The sequence below is a fragment of the Glandiceps talaboti genome, chromosome 1, assembly GCF_964340395.1.
Source record: "Glandiceps talaboti chromosome 1, keGlaTala1.1, whole genome shotgun sequence".
NCBI classification, from domain to species: Eukaryota; Metazoa; Hemichordata; class Enteropneusta; family Spengelidae; genus Glandiceps; species Glandiceps talaboti.
Genome location: NC_135549.1, coordinates 18432507 through 18450912, shown reverse-complemented (window position 1 = coordinate 18450912; position 18406 = coordinate 18432507). Strand labels below are relative to the sequence as shown.

The following is an 18406-nucleotide window of genomic DNA, read 5'->3' as shown; positions in this document are numbered from 1 at the left end:
CTGTTGGTGGCGCTCATATGCTCTTTGCGGCACACGCACCCGCTCAGGACGACTGATATAGATGTGTCGTAGTGTCCGCCTCGTCGAAAATTTTTCATGGTGGCTTGTGATCCCCATTCCTTCACTGTTGTCCGAACAATGCGTTTCATTTCTAGGAATCTTGTAAGAAGTTGTTTTCAGTTATTTTTAAAAGGTCTAATCTATTGTAAACTTTTCCATTATATATTTGAAAATATTTTTAGATATGATTTGTACTTTTTGTGTTATTTTATTTGCATCATTATGGAATGTGTATGTTTTGTTGATGTGGTCGCTATGGTGATTGAATGATTGTATAGAATACGATGTACAGTGTATATCTAACATCCCAACTTTTTATCATCTACTTGTTTTTTGGAGAGATATTTTTTGGGTATATTATGTCTAATGAATTAATTAAATGGTTCTTTTTGAGTCAATTGGCTAATTTCATGATGTTGTAGGAGAGTAGTACAGTGGCATCAGCCTTGGTTGGAAAACTAAAGCGAGGGGCGTGGTAGGTGTAATACTATATCATTGGGGTATACATAGTGCCAGATACAGTGTCATACTAAAAATGACTACATCTCACTCGGGAGAGGGGGCGCCGAAATCGATCACTTTATCGATAGAATTCCCTAAACATGGGGGGGGGGGGGTGGTTAAGGTCTAGATTAGACCTATTCTTACATTTTCCATGTAAGAAACCCTAAACACGAATTTGATAAAAACATGGCTATGTGTCTATCGGAAGCTTGAGAACTATATGTTAATCCTCGTAAACTCCCTGCCCCCCCCCCCCCCCAGCCATAGCAAAGTCTGGTCAGAGATCGAAAGCCTATCTCAGAGGCGTATATATGCATGTTTGTGTCATAATCTTTGAGAAGTCCTGCTGAACGTCAAGTTATCAATCGGTGAATGCTATTTTGTCCCATTTGTGAGCTTTTATGATCACGATCGTATACATAGTGTTTTGCTATAATGATTTATTGAGTATGTAGTCTGTCTACGACGACGATCTGTGACAACGATTACCCTCGGACGAGTCAGAGATCAGCGCCGTAGACAAATGAGAGGAGTGCGTCCAGAATTTGACTTTTTGTCTGTATTATGAACTACAGGTCTCTTCTATATGATGAGTACAAATGTGTGTGTGTGTGAGGGGGGAGGGGAGGGGTTGTTAAGATTAAAAAACCGAAGAATTTCTAATTGATGGCGCAGTGATATTTTAACCAAGAAACAGACTTTGAAGTGATCAATCTCAAATAAATAAATTGTGACTTTCAATATGTCTGCGATTGGTGTCGGATGAATAAACTCGCGATCAACGTTGAAAAAAAACTAATTACATGATCATAACAACACTCCACTAACCCGTGAACGTATACGTATAGGGCTATCAGGAAATCGGCGGTAGTGAATTGGAAAATGTCTCTTTAATTTGACAACTTATCTTGGACTTTCACTTGATATTCAATTTTAACTGGAAGTCCCAAATTTAAAATGTTGTCAAATATATTGCCCCAAAAGTCAGACTTATCTCGCAACTTTGGCACTTTCTTCCGAAATTTATTCTTCGTTTCTTATGGATATCGAAGAGATAACAAATAGCATACTCAGGTTTCTAAGACCGCGAAATCCTTCGAACTTGGTTTTTTATCCAAAATACGGTTAATGTTGGGTGACCCTAAAACGAATGACAACCCGAATGACGGAAAACGAATGACAGCGTTTCCAGTATGTAAACAGTGGAATGACACCCTTTTCTATATTCAGTTAGTTGAATGACACCCTCTACACTGTAGATCCATTGGAATGACAGCCGCCACTCTATAAAATAAGTGGAATGACATCATTTTCAATGCTTTGGAACTGGAATGACAGCGTTTCCAGTATGTAAACAGTGGAATGACACCCTTTTCTACATTCAGTTAGTTGAATGACACCCTCTACACTGTGCAAATACACATTTCAAACTTTTACTGTGACTTTGTTCAATAAAAACATTTTTGGTTGTCAATACGAATTTTGGATATCAATGTTACTAAAAAAAGTATAAATAGTGCCAAATCCGAGTCAATAATGCCAAGTCAACCCACACGATTATTTATTGATTCAGAGGTCAAGTGTAGTTTTCACGAAGCGATAGTGATATAGTTCTCTGTAATAAAGGGGGTGTATACTTAGGATGAAAAACACCACGGTGAAGAGTACGTTGCAGCCGAAGTCGCATTTCTGTTGTCGATTTCTATAACGTTGCAAAGCTAGAAAAAATATCGGTAATTAGATTTTCGAAGTTTTATTACTTTCTCTGTCTTATTCTCTCTGTATCCAGTCGAGCAACAAGGTGAGTACTTTCAAGTTCTTTTACTAATTTATATACGATTTCCCCTTACGTGTATACTGTACATGCCTTTGACGTTTCTTAAATGTACAGTGAGATACATGTAAGTGCATGAAGGCTTTCTGAGTCATTGCTTACTCTTCAAGTATCACGATAAAAATGCTTAGATATACTTATGTTTCATGCATGCATGCAGTAGTTTGTCATATCCGAAGCTCTTCGTTACTAGAGCGTTATGCTAGGAAGTTTACCACTCTTTAATACGTACGAACCGTTCATATAAAATATTATCCGGAAGGGAAAGTAAGTGGACGTGATATACGGCAACATGTTTAGAGGAGAAGACGTGTAAATATCAGCTTAGACCTAAATTTGGAGTATAACATTACGTTGGTCAAATCATATAGACAATGATCAAGTCGGACCCATAATCCTCTCTGTACAATTCCAGATTACTTGCCTTACATTTTTGGTCAATACAATTTTTTTTTCGACAATAATTATACCATATTTAATGTATATTCTCCTCATTTTAAGGGAAATGGCGGATGTTGAAACCTCTAATACTAGTAATGCAACCGGTGCAGGTGGTCCACCCATAGGTTTAGTCACAGCAAATCAAGTCGTAATTACGTTTACGCTAATTGTACTTATGATTGGCATGGGGTCTACAATCACAGTGCAAGATATACTCGACAACTTCAAGAAACCCATTGGACCTATCATTGGGTTGTCTTGTCAGTTTCTCATCATGCCATTCCTTGGTTGGAGTCTGGCGATGGGTTTTGACCTGGAACCAGAGGTTGCCATAGGTACCTTAGCCATCGCCACCTGTCCCGGGGGAACACTCTCGAACGTGATGACGTACCTGACAGATGGTGACACATGTCTCAGGTATTAAAAGGGTTTGTCATTTCTTTCAATTGGCTACAGTAATGTTTTGTTCTTATCAGTAATGAAACAGTTAAAAGTCATCATATCATATTATATCCAAGTTTATCACTTTATTATTATTACAAGAGGGCTAGGTTTGGAGGGGGCCGAGAAACAACTTGTCATAAAGCTTATGGAGTTAATGTTTCTCCCATTCCCTCCACTCGTACCTCTAAAATAAATTTACAAGGTGTAAATTCTTTCTATTTACATCTTTGTTGAAATATGAAATCTTACCATAAGCTGCCTAGTTCTTATACTCTTCATGCTATGTAGTCTGTAAGGTACGTACGCCATGACGGGACGCCCTCACACAACGTTCAACCCCTCTCAGAAGAGAGAGGAGGAGGAGGCAGGTGAGGGCGGAGGGACACGGCGCATTTTACAGTCTACATACTAAGATAATTTAGGTTCATAAATTATGTGGTACACAACCCCGTCCTTCTTCCGTTCTCGCACTTTTAGTATCCATTCCCTTCTGTATGTGCCATTTTCTTCCTAATTTCACTGCCCCGATGACGTGTCCTTTTTGTATTAAAGTGCATGGAGTAGCGTTACTAGAAGCAGTTAAAACTAGTAATTTTAGCTGTGGTCAATACTGAATATAAACTGTGTACATTTTCTGACTATATCTTTATTTTACCTTTCAGTATAATGATGACCACATTTTCGAATGTATTCGCCATAGGTTTTATGCCACTGTGGTTATTTATCTATAGTCGCAGTTGGATCGAGGCTGCAGCCTCACTACCATATTTGGACATCATTATAGCACTGATTCTGATCCTTTTCCCTGGAGCATTTGGAATGTTGATCAGATGGAAGTTACCAAGATATGCGCCAAGAGTGGCTCTTGTGAGTGTTTAATTACAACCTTTACTGAATGAGCATGTAGTTTGGGCGGTTAGACGAGATGCTAAGCTCAGTGAGATTCAGGCTACAAGGTTTTATGTTCGGATAAATACAGTAATGATAGCTCACAGTCATTACTTCCACAGAGTCTATTTTTTTATTGGGGCTTTCACAGTGAGCTATCAATCTCTGCTATCTGAACATGGAACATGAAACATGGAACAAGGATGTTTACCTGACGGAGTGCTCATGACGTGGTGATCACATACATGATATGGTCTAAATGTACAAAAATCTTGCATTCCAAAATTATTAGGCAGATTGGGCTGAAATTTAGGTTGGGTGTTTCTAGTGGTGCATAGATGAAGAATTATTCAGCACATGATGATCTCATAAGTGATATGTAAATTAGGTCTAACAATTTTATTTTATGATCACATGTATACCTTGCAACAAGAACATGGCCATAGTAACTGGGGTGTATGCAGAGATAACAACAATGATGGTTAGACAAGGAAAAATAAACATCCACAAATTGACATAATTATAATCACCCAGCTACTAAGATACTGCACATACAACGGTAAATTATGGTTACAGGGGTGGATGGGCATGTGGATAAAAGTAGCACATCAACTGTACGTACCGTTGTGATGCAACACCACTGGCACTATATTCTATTCATTTCCTCCTATAGGTCTGTTCAGTTATTTCACTACTAGGAATTGTTGGTGTACTCACAATGATTGGAATCATGAACCATACCATGTTTATGTCGTCATGGCAACCTTACGTCGTCAGCTTCCTCCTCGCAACTGTTGGTTTCGTCTTGGCTTACATTATATCCTTGGCACTACGACAAGGCCACAAGAAAGCTCGCACCATAGCTTTTGAAACAGGAATTCAGAACAGTGCCCTAGCGTTGACTGTTATTAATATCACTATACTAAGAACGGAAGGACTTGAATCAGTTAAGATGGGGTTAGTTCCTTCACTTCACGGTATTATCAGTTTTGCATTTTATATGGCCCTTGCAGGCTGCTACCTCCTCTACAAAAAGTCAGGAAAGATGGAAGAGTTTGAATTGAACGGGGTAGGAGGAGGAGGAGAAGAAGAGATGCAACAAGATGTTACCGGAAAGGACGGTGTACGTGTCATAAATATAAGCTTTGAAATGGAGAAATCTGCTGGGAATGGCGTCCTCAAAGATTCTGAAGAAAACTTTTCCGAGAACAGTATATTGGGTGACTGAAGATCACTAAATTGCTAGGAACGATGTACCTGTAGATTAGGAAATTGTGGAAAATAGCATGCCCAGAGACGACGATTTTATCAGGAGATCGAGATGAGGAACTTTCATTTCCGTAGATCAGGAACGGTGAACCAATGACCGAAGAAGGTGTCGACGACTTATTATGAACTGATGAGTAGAACGCGCTTAAGTGGCAAATGTGGTGTGATGTGTATTTTGGATTTTTAATTCTTATGACAACTACAATGTAAACGAGCATAGTTCAAATCCGTGTTTGCAACTCAATAAATTAAAAAAAAAACTTTACAAGTGTGTGAAAAGATTGTTATTGTATATATAATAACAAATATTGTAAACATTGTTTTAACGTTTTTCAAATATATCCATTTACAAACAAGAATTAAGTGTATGTTGTTTCACATTTTTTTCCCAAGTATAGAAACCAAGTAGAGTTATTTTATGAATTCAAAATCCAAAATAAATACCCCCATTTGACATCCACACATGTGCCATGAAATATACACTCCTGGCACTATATGAAATGTATGCAGTAACGTACATCGGTAATCGTACATGCCAGTAATTTTGAGTCGTTCAAAATAGTTTTGGATACAAAATAAATTTCCCTTTTAAAACATTTCATTCTTTATATGCCTATAGATATTCATATGAAAGTTCATCTCAATAGACTGGTTGATAAATAGGCTTAACAATGAAAACCAGTAAATCGTTGAATGGTTCAAGTGAAATCTTACCAATGCTATTTACACATTGTCTGGCGCAACAAAAACTCAGATATCTTTTAAGCTACTGTATTGCTTCAAAAAAAGACACAAAAATTAATTCATAATAATGTCCCCAATACCGCTATTGTAATATACTGTGTGTGATTTGGCGACGATCTGTTAAGTTAACCTAGATATTTTCGCCACTATAAATATTTTGCGATTATACAGTCTTCCAAACTAGTTATCAAAGACTAATTTTTCAGAAATACTAATAGGCCTGGTGCACCTTTAATACAAAAGAGGTATTTTAATAGTCACTACATGCGCGTATTTTCGCGTTTTTGTTTTCCAGCGAAATAAGCGAAAATAGGTCTGATAATTTATTGTCTTCAGCTACTTCTCAAAAATATTTTTTACTAATTACCAGACTGGAATATTGTGTTCATTGTACAAGAAGGCATTTTGGTCATTACTTAATTATTTTTACGTTTTTGTACATGTTTTTTGTGTGTGAAAGAAGCAAAACTAAGTGGACATTTCCAGGTTTACAGTTAATATGCAAAAGTGTAATATGTTAAATTGATACAACATGTGATGAAATGGAACAGTACTGATTAGTACGACGTATTTCAGCGATCGCGAAAGATAACATGTAGCAACGTTTGTGAGATTTTCGTCAAGTGATACACTGTAGCAATGTCAGTAAGACTTTCGTTGAGGCGGACGATAAAATGTAGCAATACCAGTAAGACTTTCGTCGAGGCAGACGATAAAATGTAGCAATACCAGTAAGACTTTCGTCGAGACAACGATAAAATGTAGTAATACCAGTAAGATTTTCGTTGAGGTAGACGATAAAATGTAGCAACACCAGTAAGATTTTCGTTGAGGCAGACGATAAAATGTAGCAATACCAGTAAGACTTTCGTCGAGGCAGACGATAAAATGTAGCAATACCAGTAAGACTTTCGACGAGACAGACGATACAGTGTAGCAATGCCAGTAAGACTTGGGTCGAGGCAGACGATAAAATGTAGCAATACCAGTAAGATTTTCGTTGAGACAGACGATAAAATGTAGCAACACCAGTAAGATTTTCGTCGAGGCAGACGATAAAATGTAGCAATACCAGTAAGACTTTCGTCGAGACAGACGATACAGTGTAGCAATGCCAGTAAGACTTTCGTTGAGGCAGACGATACAGTGTAGCAATGCCAGTAAGACTTTCGTTGAGGCAGACGATACAGTGTAGCAATGACCAGTAAGACTTTCGTCTAGACAACGATAAAATGTAGTAATACCAGTAAGACTTGGGTCGAGACAGACGATAAGATGTAGCAATACCAGTAAGATTTTCGTCGAGGCAGACGATAAAATGTAGCAATACCAGTAAGATTTTCGTCGAGGCAGACAATAAAATGTAGTAATACCAGTAAGACTTTCGTCGAGACAGACGATAAAATGTAGCAATACCAGTAAAGACCTTCGTGAGGCATACGGCGATTTGTTTCTATTCAACTAATTTTCAGTGTATTTACCAGTATAGTCTAGACACGGTTCTCCATTATAACTCGTGCATCCACTTTAAATCAACTTACATTCTACACTTCTATCTTTGTTGTCAAGCAAGGTAATTCAGAAAGCCAATTCTTTAAGCTTATATTTCACCTTTAAGTACAGAACAGTTGGCGTTCTGAGCTTTGACCACAAGGCAACGTGCTCGTCGCATACAAAAACAAACAGTTGGTTATGAATACATCATATTGTCCCTCGTTCCCCTTATCAAAACCAGGTGAAAGTAGCTCGTTAATTTTACAGCACATTGACAGGCATGTTACCTTGGTCATCTAGTACCGGTACCGGTTTTGACGGTCGTCTCGACCTGTTCAGTCTTTGTTTACACATGTAAACGTTCCTGTGGTCACTTCATTTTCCCAAACGATGACATGGCACTTGCGTGCATGTGCAGTCAATTAATTATTCGTAAAAGGGGTGGTTTGAGAGAAAAACAGACCTATGACCGACCGTATCAAGAGATAAACATATGATACGTACACCATCAAAACAGTGACACTTTCTATAAATACTATTTCAATATCCTTCGCTCAACAATTTATGTCGTTTTTTGTTGGTACACATTGGATTGGTCATTTTAGGAGGATTATCCCCCCCCCCCCCAAAGTTCTCTCATTCTTATACTGTTGTACATCTTGTCGCCACAAGACGGATCTCGCAGAAGTTAACTTCTCAAACTCCTGAATTTTCTAAAGGTACGTGCTTGTTTTACTGTTGTATTGCATTTTAAAAAGGACAGTGGTCATCGGGTTTTATATAGACGATATGACGTGAACTTGTCTTAGTAAATATATGGAGTTAGAAAATACGTATCTTTGAGTGACATTGGGAAAATTTGCTGCAGAAATTGTCAAAGTAATCACAAGGTGTTCAGCTCCATAGCGGATATTGATAAATAAATACTTAGTAAGCAGTCAGAGTGACAAGGCCATTCCCCAGTCGAATTGAGTTCAGTCTCACCTCAGTCCACTATAGAACATATGCCATAGACTAGTGGTCTTACATTTCTCCCAATATCAGCCACTAGCCATACGTGTATCCAGCATCATATTACATTCCCAGGTAAGTACAATTTTTCTTTCTTTTTCACAAATGTAGAGCAAACTTCACGTTTTTGTCTTTAAATTCTGACAAAACTCGAAATAATTAGCCGGCATTGTGATTGGGGTAGTAGGAGGAGACGTGACGTATACCAATTTGGAAGTGCAACACGGGGATCTTTGCTACTTTTTACCGTATGTCACTATTCAGTAAGATGTTCTACTTATAATGGGAAGTTGTTGGGGTTTTTTTTTTAAAAAGACGCCTTCACACATTTCTCTCTCATGTTTTGAAGGCCACCTGTAAACTTATTTTAGAGTCATACTCAAGTTAGACTAATGCGTCATGTACAAGTACAAGTGTGACGCGTTTAGAATATCGATCTGTTTGTAGTACTGTAACCAGCAACTCGACAATTATTGTTTAAGACATTGACATTTTCTCCTTATTTTAACATTTCTAGATCAGAAAGATATAATTTTAGAAGTTTATCATGATTTTTTGTAGATAAAAATGAGACCAAGTGACACAGTGTGACGGTACTGTTGTTATGGAAACATAACAAAACGTCACGGTGTTAGTACTTTGTGTTCAATACTCATTTTGATGCGGTCAAACAAACGTTATTAAGAGATGACTGCTGACAACACGGTGTACATTATTGAATACTTATTTCAACAAGTCGAACTTCACCCTTTGCATTTTTAGTTGCAGCCGAAAATTCCATTCGTGCATTGTACACGAATGTACTGCAATCGAACTAAATTGTATGCTTGACAAGCAATTAAAGTTGTGTCGAGGTTTTTTTTTCACGAAATGACTTATCATATTACAGTTTGTATCAACTATTACTAGCTAAGCAAAAAGTTAAAACTAACATTAACAACGGACATCGACCTACCACACACCCGCAGAAGAGAACAAGAGGCTAGTAGCTATAGGCCACACATAGAATGACAACCATAATATTCGACACAGTTTATTTACCATTAGTTCAAACCAAAACCACAAGTAGTCAGTAATAAAGGCAAGTGAAAGCTAAAAGATTTATGTCAAGTGTTGTCAGCTTCAATGGTAAATGTGGTATTCGATTCCCTTTTTTAAATGAAAGTTCTTGTTTGAACAAGAAATTAACGACTGTATAACTTAACATATACATTTCACAAATACCAAAGCCCTTTTCGAATTGTTGTAAGGTATTACAATGGTGTTGGCGCTAAGATTTTGATGGATTGACGTCACCAAATACAATCTTGATAGGCGACAACGGTGATAATACTTAGTCGTATAAACATGTAAGCTACCTATGCCATTCTTACCGATCGCTACTCAGTATTTTACTGCCCCGTGTCACGAAATCCTCAAATAAACGTCGTGTGTTTAGTTATAGTTCTGTGTCAATGTCTGAGAGTATGCCGTTCTCAAAGGCACCAGTACAGTAATTACATGTACAGCAGATCTCAACATTTTTCTGCTGGTGTTTTTTTTACAGCACTGTCCATGCTAAACCAAGTGAACACATAACAACCCATAACACCAAAGTAAAGCCTTTTCTGTCTGTACCACAGTCGTTTATAGCATCCATATCAAGTGTAAATGCATACAGTTTCACTATAATAACCATGCGATATCTATACCACACCAGTCAGACAAATCGAGTAAATGATTCGATAACGTCAGTTTGGGTAGACATCGGGATAACAGAGAAAATGCACAATGTGTAAATGTGTTAAACTTAACAGTTGAAACCCCGGCCCCATGTAATTAACTAACTGTAAAAATTAACTTCTATCGAGTAGTCTTGATTCAGATATATATATATATATATATATATATATATATATATATATATATATATATATATATATATATATATATATATATATATATATATATATATATATATATATATATATATATATATATATATATATATATATATATATATATATATATATATGTACAGAGGGTTCTTTTGGTTGCCTACAAATGCATGTTGGAATGCCTCCCCATATATAAAGATGACACCTTGTCATACATTTGATTGTGTTGGTTTGGAAAGCATGGTAACAAGTCAACTTTCACGTCAGTGAAATGATTAATGTGACCAGTGTGATATTGACCAATAATTAACGTCATATCTTTTCATTTTTTTTGCTGTCTTCATATTTTCTGTTTTTCTATTTGTGTAACTTGTGGATAATACACTGTGTACTACCACCACTATACTTTGAGTGATGACAATATCTATAGTATAAATCTCCTAATCGCAAATTTCTTTTTGATTTCACTTGTATTTGTTGACATTTATTTACCGTTCTCTGTAAGCTGAGAGACCCTATGACAGACACGCGTCGTGGCCGTGATGAATTCCGTCCCTTGAGTCAGCCACAGGTCTGGTATACAGTAGGGAAAACCTACTTATTCAATATGCTGTCTGGTTTTCGTTTGCATGAAATACCATCCGTCCGTTTCTGGTCTCACTTGTTATAAATTATTTTACGAATGCCATTTAATTTCCATAGGTGTATATTAGGAAGAATGGCAGACACCAACTCTACGAATATCACTGGCCCACAGGGACCACCAAAACATCTGGTAATAGCCAACCAGGTCATCATCATATTCGTACTCGTCGTAATGATGATAGGAATGGGGGCTACTATCACTTTGAGAGAAGTCTGGGAAAACATCAAGAAACCAATCGGTCCAGTCATTGGATTGTGTTGTCAGTTTCTGATATCACCTTTCCTGGGCTGGAGTCTAGCTATGGCATGTGATCTGGAAGCATCCGTTGCCATTGGTGCCTTGGCCATCGCTACTTGCCCCGGGGGTACACTCTCCAACGTGATGACGTACCTAACCGATGGAGATACATGTCTCAGGTAAATGTCATTAACTATATATGAGATTCACCGATAACGCAATATGTCATAAAATGGATGCGAAACATATAACCTATTTATTGGACATAAAAACTCCTTCTAAGTACAATAAACAAACTTAAAACAAAGTAAAAAGTAATCGTTTGTAATAAGAACACATATAAACATTGTATTCATACCGTTCTCTATTTTGCCCTCAGCATTGTGATGACCACATTCTCAACAATATTTGCCATGGCGTTTATGCCGCTATGGTTATTCGTATATAGTCGTAGTTGGATCGAGGCTGCAGCCACATTACCATATTTGGACATCATTATAGCACTGATTCTTATCCTTATTCCTGGAGTATTCGGGATGCTGATTAGATGGAAGTTACCGAAATACGCGGCAAAAATTGCTCTGGTAAGTAGATCAAAGGTCGTGTAAAGTTAAATACGGTCCGACTTCTAAAAACTTACTTTGTTTGTCCATCTAGAATAATCGAGGGATTCCGACTATCGTTTGTCCTACTCAGAGATATCCTAGTCGGAATCCTTTGTTGGCATGACAATAAGGCTATTTTGATTACGGTCGAAACTTGAATTTATTCAGTTATATTTAGTAAAAAAGTTGTGCCATGTGTTTTCTTTGTAGGTTTGCAGTATCATCACTGTATTGGGAATCGTTTCTGCCTTGGTAGTTATCTGTCTCATGAATCCGTTGATGTTCAAGTCGTCATGGAAACCCTACATCGTTAGCTTCCTCCTTCCCACGTTGGCGTTCGCCATTGGTTATGCCATACCGTGGGCACTCCGCCAAGAGCATAAGAAATGCCGCACCATTGCGTTTGAGACAGGAATCCAAAACACGGCATTGGCCTTGACCGTTGTCAACCTAACCCTTCTCAGGGAGGATGGACTACAGGGGGTCAAGACTGGTCTCATACCGGCTTTACACGGTCTTATAAGTTTCATAGTCGGCATGTCCATTGCAGGTGTCTACCTCATCTATAAGAAGTTTTTCAAGAAAGACGTAGTTGGACTCGAGGAGGAATCGATGGAGGAAACCAAGACAAACGAGAAGCCGTCTGACATTACAGAAGGAAAACAGTCCAATGGAATAGAAAATGAAGGTTTCAAAGAAGAAATACCAGCCGTCAAAGACGTGGAGGTTGATGCAGAAGCTCCGACTGAAAATAAGGAAGTTGTCAGTACTGAAGACTCTGAAGTTATTCAAGCTTAAGTCAAGATTGAAAACAAACTTTCCATGATCTAGCAATATCAAAACAAACTGTTTTTGAGCTGGACACACGCACACACGACACACACACGCGCGCGCGCGCGCGCACTCACACACACACACACACAAACACACACACACACACACACACACACAAACACATATTTTATTGTTCTCATGATTTGGAGAATTACTTGAATCAGAAGTCCAATCATTGATTTAGAATTTGTATATTTTGTTACATACTAGATCAGTGAGGACTTGGGACCTTACTGTCTTATACTACAGATAGGAGCTGAAATGTCAGTTCTTACAGACTCAAATTATGACGTCACCAAAACCTAGTGGTCTGAGCTAAAACTTAACAGTAACAGGAACTATAGAAAGTGTAACAATATGTCTTGCATAAAGATGAACGTTTTGACATCATAATAATGTCACGCATGGTGACGCTAGCGCAAGACGATTGATATTTGGCGCATGACAGTAATCCGAATTTTTTTTTTTTTTTTTTAAATTTTTAATCTCTTCTCGAAAATGGTTGAAACTAGAATTATACGGGATTACACGCAATAGTCTATATTTTTTTCAAATTAAAAAAAAAATACATTGTTAAAATTGTAAAGAATGACGAAAATTGTAAATATTGTAAATATTATTATCACAAATAATATAACTTAATGCTCAGGGAAGAGAATGTCAACAATAAATAATCCATCCTTACCAGTCTTTTGATGTATGTCTCATATAGAATTTTGCTGTATACAATTATAGTGTCATAATTAAGTAACTTAAGAAAAAATCTGACTTTTCGACTTTTTATAACACAAATTATCATACTTATGCTAGCTTTTCTGCAATTTTTCCTTTAATTAAAGCCTTTGAATGTTATTGAATATTGTATATCTGTACATATGAGAGCGACTATATTTTTTCGATCTCTGTGAAATACCACGAAAAAGTGAATGTATAAGTTCGTCCAGTTTAAATGTCTGCAACAAAAACTAAATAAGTCAACCGTCACAAGCATAGTCGGCATCTATTTATGAGGTGAAAGTTTGTAATTATCGGTCTCCAGTTGTATTCATGCGTATATTTGTTTTCAGTTGTCACTTACATCTCAAGACTTGAGAAGAATGACGTCATCTCCATAACAAAGGGTAGTAGCTCAAAGGGGAGTGTATGTATAGGTCATCTCGGGGTACTCAACACATAAAGGGATACATTCAGGTGGTATGCCGCACAGCTTGGTGAAAGCAACTGTAAAGTTTGGCAATGTATGAACTTTTTGACCGCGTGTCTTGACAGTACATTAACTCACGTATTGACGTGCCTGAGTATCAGCACACGTACCTGACCATATACGTCATGATATGATATCAAAATTCCAACGTGTCAACGAATGACAGACTTTCGTTATTCAGGTATAAACCAACAATCAGTTCTTGACTTATTGCCAATAAAGCAGTAAAATAAGACAGACGTAAACAAGCATGAGTAAACAATGTTGTTTAATTCACCTGAAGAGATACATTGGTGGCATTGTATTTAGGACAGCGTCTGATATGTCACGTGGGTTGTGTTAGTTTGTATGTATTGAGTAACTATTGTCAACCTCTGCACGACATTCTCTTGAATATGTATTTTATGATATAATTGTAAATAGGGATTCTATGACAATACATTTGTTTAAATTGGACTAGATTATACCAGATTCGTGGATAAAATGAGATGAATCGAAATGTGAGTAGATTTGGTCAGAGGACAGATGAGACTTGAGATGAAACAAGACGGGAAGGAACAGGAAAGGGAGGAGAGGAGAGGAGAGGAGAAGAGAAGAGAAGAGAAGAGAAGAGAAGAGAAGAGAAGAGAAGAGAAGAGAGAAGAGAAGAGAAGAGAAGAGAAGAGACGAGAAGAGAAGAGAAGAGAAGAGACGAGAAGAGACGAGACGAGAAGAGAAGAGAAGAGAAGAGAAGAGAAGAGAAGAGAAGAGAAGAGAAGAGAAGAGAAGGGGTGAGATGGGATTAGACAAGACGAGACTAGAGTTGATGATATGATGTGATGAAACGATGTATTATGGGATGGGGTGAGATATGAGATATGATGTGATTTGGCGTGATTGTGATGAAATAGGTGTTATGAGAAGAGAAGAGAAGAGAAGAGAAGAGAAGAGAAGAGAAGAGAAGAGAAGAGAAGAGAAGAGAAGAGAAGAGAAGAGAGAAGAGAAGAGAAGAGAAGAGAAGGGGTTTGATGAGATGAGATGAGATGAGATGAGATGAGATGAGATGAGACAACAATATACTAGATGAAGTGAAGTTGAATAAAGTGAAATCAGAGGACAGACGTCTTTTACACTGTCAAACAATAAAAGAAGACAGTATTGCAGTGTGTAGTCTGTGTGCCATGCTTCAATTACATGTCGACAAACTGAGAACGCCGCCATTGCATGTGTCCACAAGATCGACATTAAATCCAACAAACTCAGGTTCCACTCTTACAACGTAAACAACTATGGCGTTTACTACCAGGTGTAACATTGACTACCGACACACGAGACTGATGGACCTAAAGTGGCAGGAAGTTAATTATTTGATCACCTTGGATGAAGTGGTGACATTGTCAAATGTGATATCATTTGTTCCTTAATAACATGACTAGCAAAACATATATAATAGGTAACAAATTGTCAGACAATCAGGTTATTACAATAAATAATAAGCCCTGATTTTCAAGGTAGTTCCTGAATAAATATACCAAGGATTATTATCTAACCTTGCATGGTTTACTTGGGGTTATTGTTGTTGTGTTTTACATTTTATTTTATGACGGGATGCACTATTCTAGGGATTGATGGATGAGAATTGCTATGGAAACACTACATGGTTCATTGACATTCCGATTCAAGACCGAGTGGACGTTTCATTTACTCTAATTTCTGCTCGGTAGCCGTGATAGATGAAGACATGTTTTGTCGAAAACAAATTATGCAATTTTCTGACCAATATTTGTATTTTGGCCAATAACGATGTCTCACCTTGAGTCACCCATGACCTTGACAATAGTAAAGTTTGATTTACTATTGTAACGATGGTAGTACATGAACTTAATGAAGCCATTCCCGGTACATATAATGTAAATGTCGAGTGTAAAATCCCGATTGCTACAGGTATGATATGTGGTGATAAGTTTATATACCTTGAGTACTGAATGATCACAGGTGCTCGTAAACATTGTAACCCCGTTTAATATATAATCTCACAGTATACTAAATATACAAATCTAGTGATAAAACTTTAGAAGTGTTTGGCTAGTGTGGTCTTGCGCTGAACTCAATCGCCTAGTACTATAAAGGGGCGAGCGAGATCAATAGTTCAATGTAGGATAAAACATTAACTTCTAACTATAATTGGCAAATGACTGATAACTGTTTCAGACAGCACAATCAATTTGAAATCAGTATGAATATAAAGTATATAAATAGTATGAATTTAAAGCCGGTAAGTTTATGTAGTGACAAACAAGCTCTTTTATTGTATTTTTAGCATAGACCCTGGTCTATGATTTTAATGACATGCATTCACAACGTCTTCCATTTCTCATTTGTATCTATACTATAGGGGTGAAACACAGCTTGCATTAAAATAAAATCGTGTTTGTCGGATGAGAACTATAATAGTCCACAACCCCTCCAATCCCAAACTAAATGAATTAAGTTTCTTTTTTAACCCTACATTGATGATCTACAGATCCATGGACAAACATGCAGACATGCATATATTTACATTTGACGACAAGTAGGGATATGACCTGAACTAAAGAAAATGATTATAAATAATAATAAAACTACGACTAGGAAGCAATGCGAACAATTTTACACGATATTTCAACTTCTACACACTGTACAACAGAAAAAGCGCATGTTTCCAAGCTTTACGGTTAAAAAATACCCGATATTTCGCCGTAGGCGTTTTCGGGGGTGGTTTGGTTGGGATTCGGAATTATAATGTTTGCTTGGTACCTAATCAATATATATTTCTAATTGTTAGAACATGAACCTTTATATGGTGGAAATGAAGGTTACTGACTCTTTCATGTAAAATGGTCGGGGATGTTTCTATTTCACGATAAAACCAGGAAACAGAGTAAACGACACGGCTTCACCAACACAATGAAGCAGGGCTGTTATTTTACACTAATATAAACGCTGTAAAAAGTGTGACACAGACTGGAGTCACTTTTTGTTATGATTTGCATAGTGCAACCTTGCAGCAGCACCAGTAGTGATAGCGCTCTTTCCAGTTGCCTGTAAGTGTCCGTTGGCATGACAAAACGTCATTTGAAGTGGTCACGAAACACTTTCAATTCTAGTAAATCACTTTTAACAAGCAAGAAGTCCTCGACCCTTACAATATACGTCACTTAAATGCCGATTATGTTGTATAAAAGTGTGTGTAAAAGTTATAGAGACAGATTGTGGGTTAAATTGAAAGCTAAGATTCGTCGTTGTTGGCGCTCTTGTTAAAGCTTAGCTACAGCAATCTGGAACACAGAGCTGTAACGGGTGTACCTACAGACCACAGGGACACGTATTGTTGTTGTTTTTTTTATATAAGAAAAATATCAGGCGAATCCTGCTAACTACAAATGTATAAATTTACGCTCTATACAATTAGGTGGTGTTCTGTCCATAAAGGGAAGGAAAATATATTCAAGTCAAAACGTTGTTGTATTTAGCCTGTAGACTAGGAAAACAACAATCTAAGAATACTACACGCCCCTATACCATACTACAGACTGTTACAAGTACGTTGTGACGGCCTGTCCCAAACATGTTAGCCGATGCATGAGGGCGCTTGTTACGGCGTACCTTATGTTTCATGACTGAATTCAATCTACTTCTAGGTATGTTGTTTCAATCTAATTCTAGGGTGGTTTCATAAAACACAACTAACTGCCTGTCTATTCCGGACTATGCGCATACGCATTGCGAGTGAGGAATAATAATTTTTGTTGATATTTATCATGCACAAGTGATTGACTCGTCCTGTTTTACGTTTGTCGTAAGTTTCACGAGACTGGTTTTAACCCCGTATTTATTTTGTGTGGTGACTGATGTTAACTTTTTTGTTTGTTTAAGTGACATCGTAAGCACTCTCCTGATTCATGTTTATACGTACACATGGCAATAAACGAATATATATCAATAAGGAATGATGTTTCACTTTCACTGAGGCAATTTCAAAATAATTGCATCATAAATATTTGTGTTTTATAGGTACTGTCAACAACTGTGTCGTCATATGATTATGTGGTCGTATTCAATCGTATTCGTGTGACTAAACTGTGCCTTTAGTAACGAAATAACTGGCACGTGGTATATCCCGGAATTTAGATGCATCACTGTAGCTCCGTCACTCTTGGTTCTCCAGTTGGCACCGGTGGTGGCAGAAATCCTAACGTTTTTAATAGCAAGTACGCCATCTGCAACGATTTTCGACCAACTGTATCTCTTAGTCTGTCTCAAGTTGTGCTAAAATTACCTACTAGCAGCAAGTTT

The 18406-nt window shown here is 37.4% G+C and overlaps 2 protein-coding genes across 2 annotated transcripts; both read left to right on the top strand.

The window, feature by feature from the left end:
- Nucleotides 1–2972: 2972 nt before the first annotated feature.
- Nucleotides 2973–5399, top strand: LOC144433850 (ileal sodium/bile acid cotransporter-like). Its single transcript, XM_078122233.1, has 3 exons — nucleotides 2973–3256; nucleotides 3946–4150; nucleotides 4845–5399. Exons 1-3 carry the CDS (start codon nucleotides 3015–3017, stop codon nucleotides 5397–5399), a joined length of 1002 nt encoding a protein of 333 aa, XP_077978359.1. The 5' UTR covers nucleotides 2973–3014.
- Nucleotides 5400–11284: 5885 nt separating this feature from the next.
- On the top strand, nucleotides 11285–12852 carry LOC144433840 (ileal sodium/bile acid cotransporter-like). Its single transcript, XM_078122222.1, has 3 exons — nucleotides 11285–11628; nucleotides 11829–12033; nucleotides 12265–12852. The coding sequence occupies exons 1-3, from the start codon at nucleotides 11285–11287 to the stop codon at nucleotides 12850–12852; spliced, it is 1137 nt and encodes a 378-aa protein (XP_077978348.1).
- Nucleotides 12853–18406: the final 5554 nt, after the last annotated feature.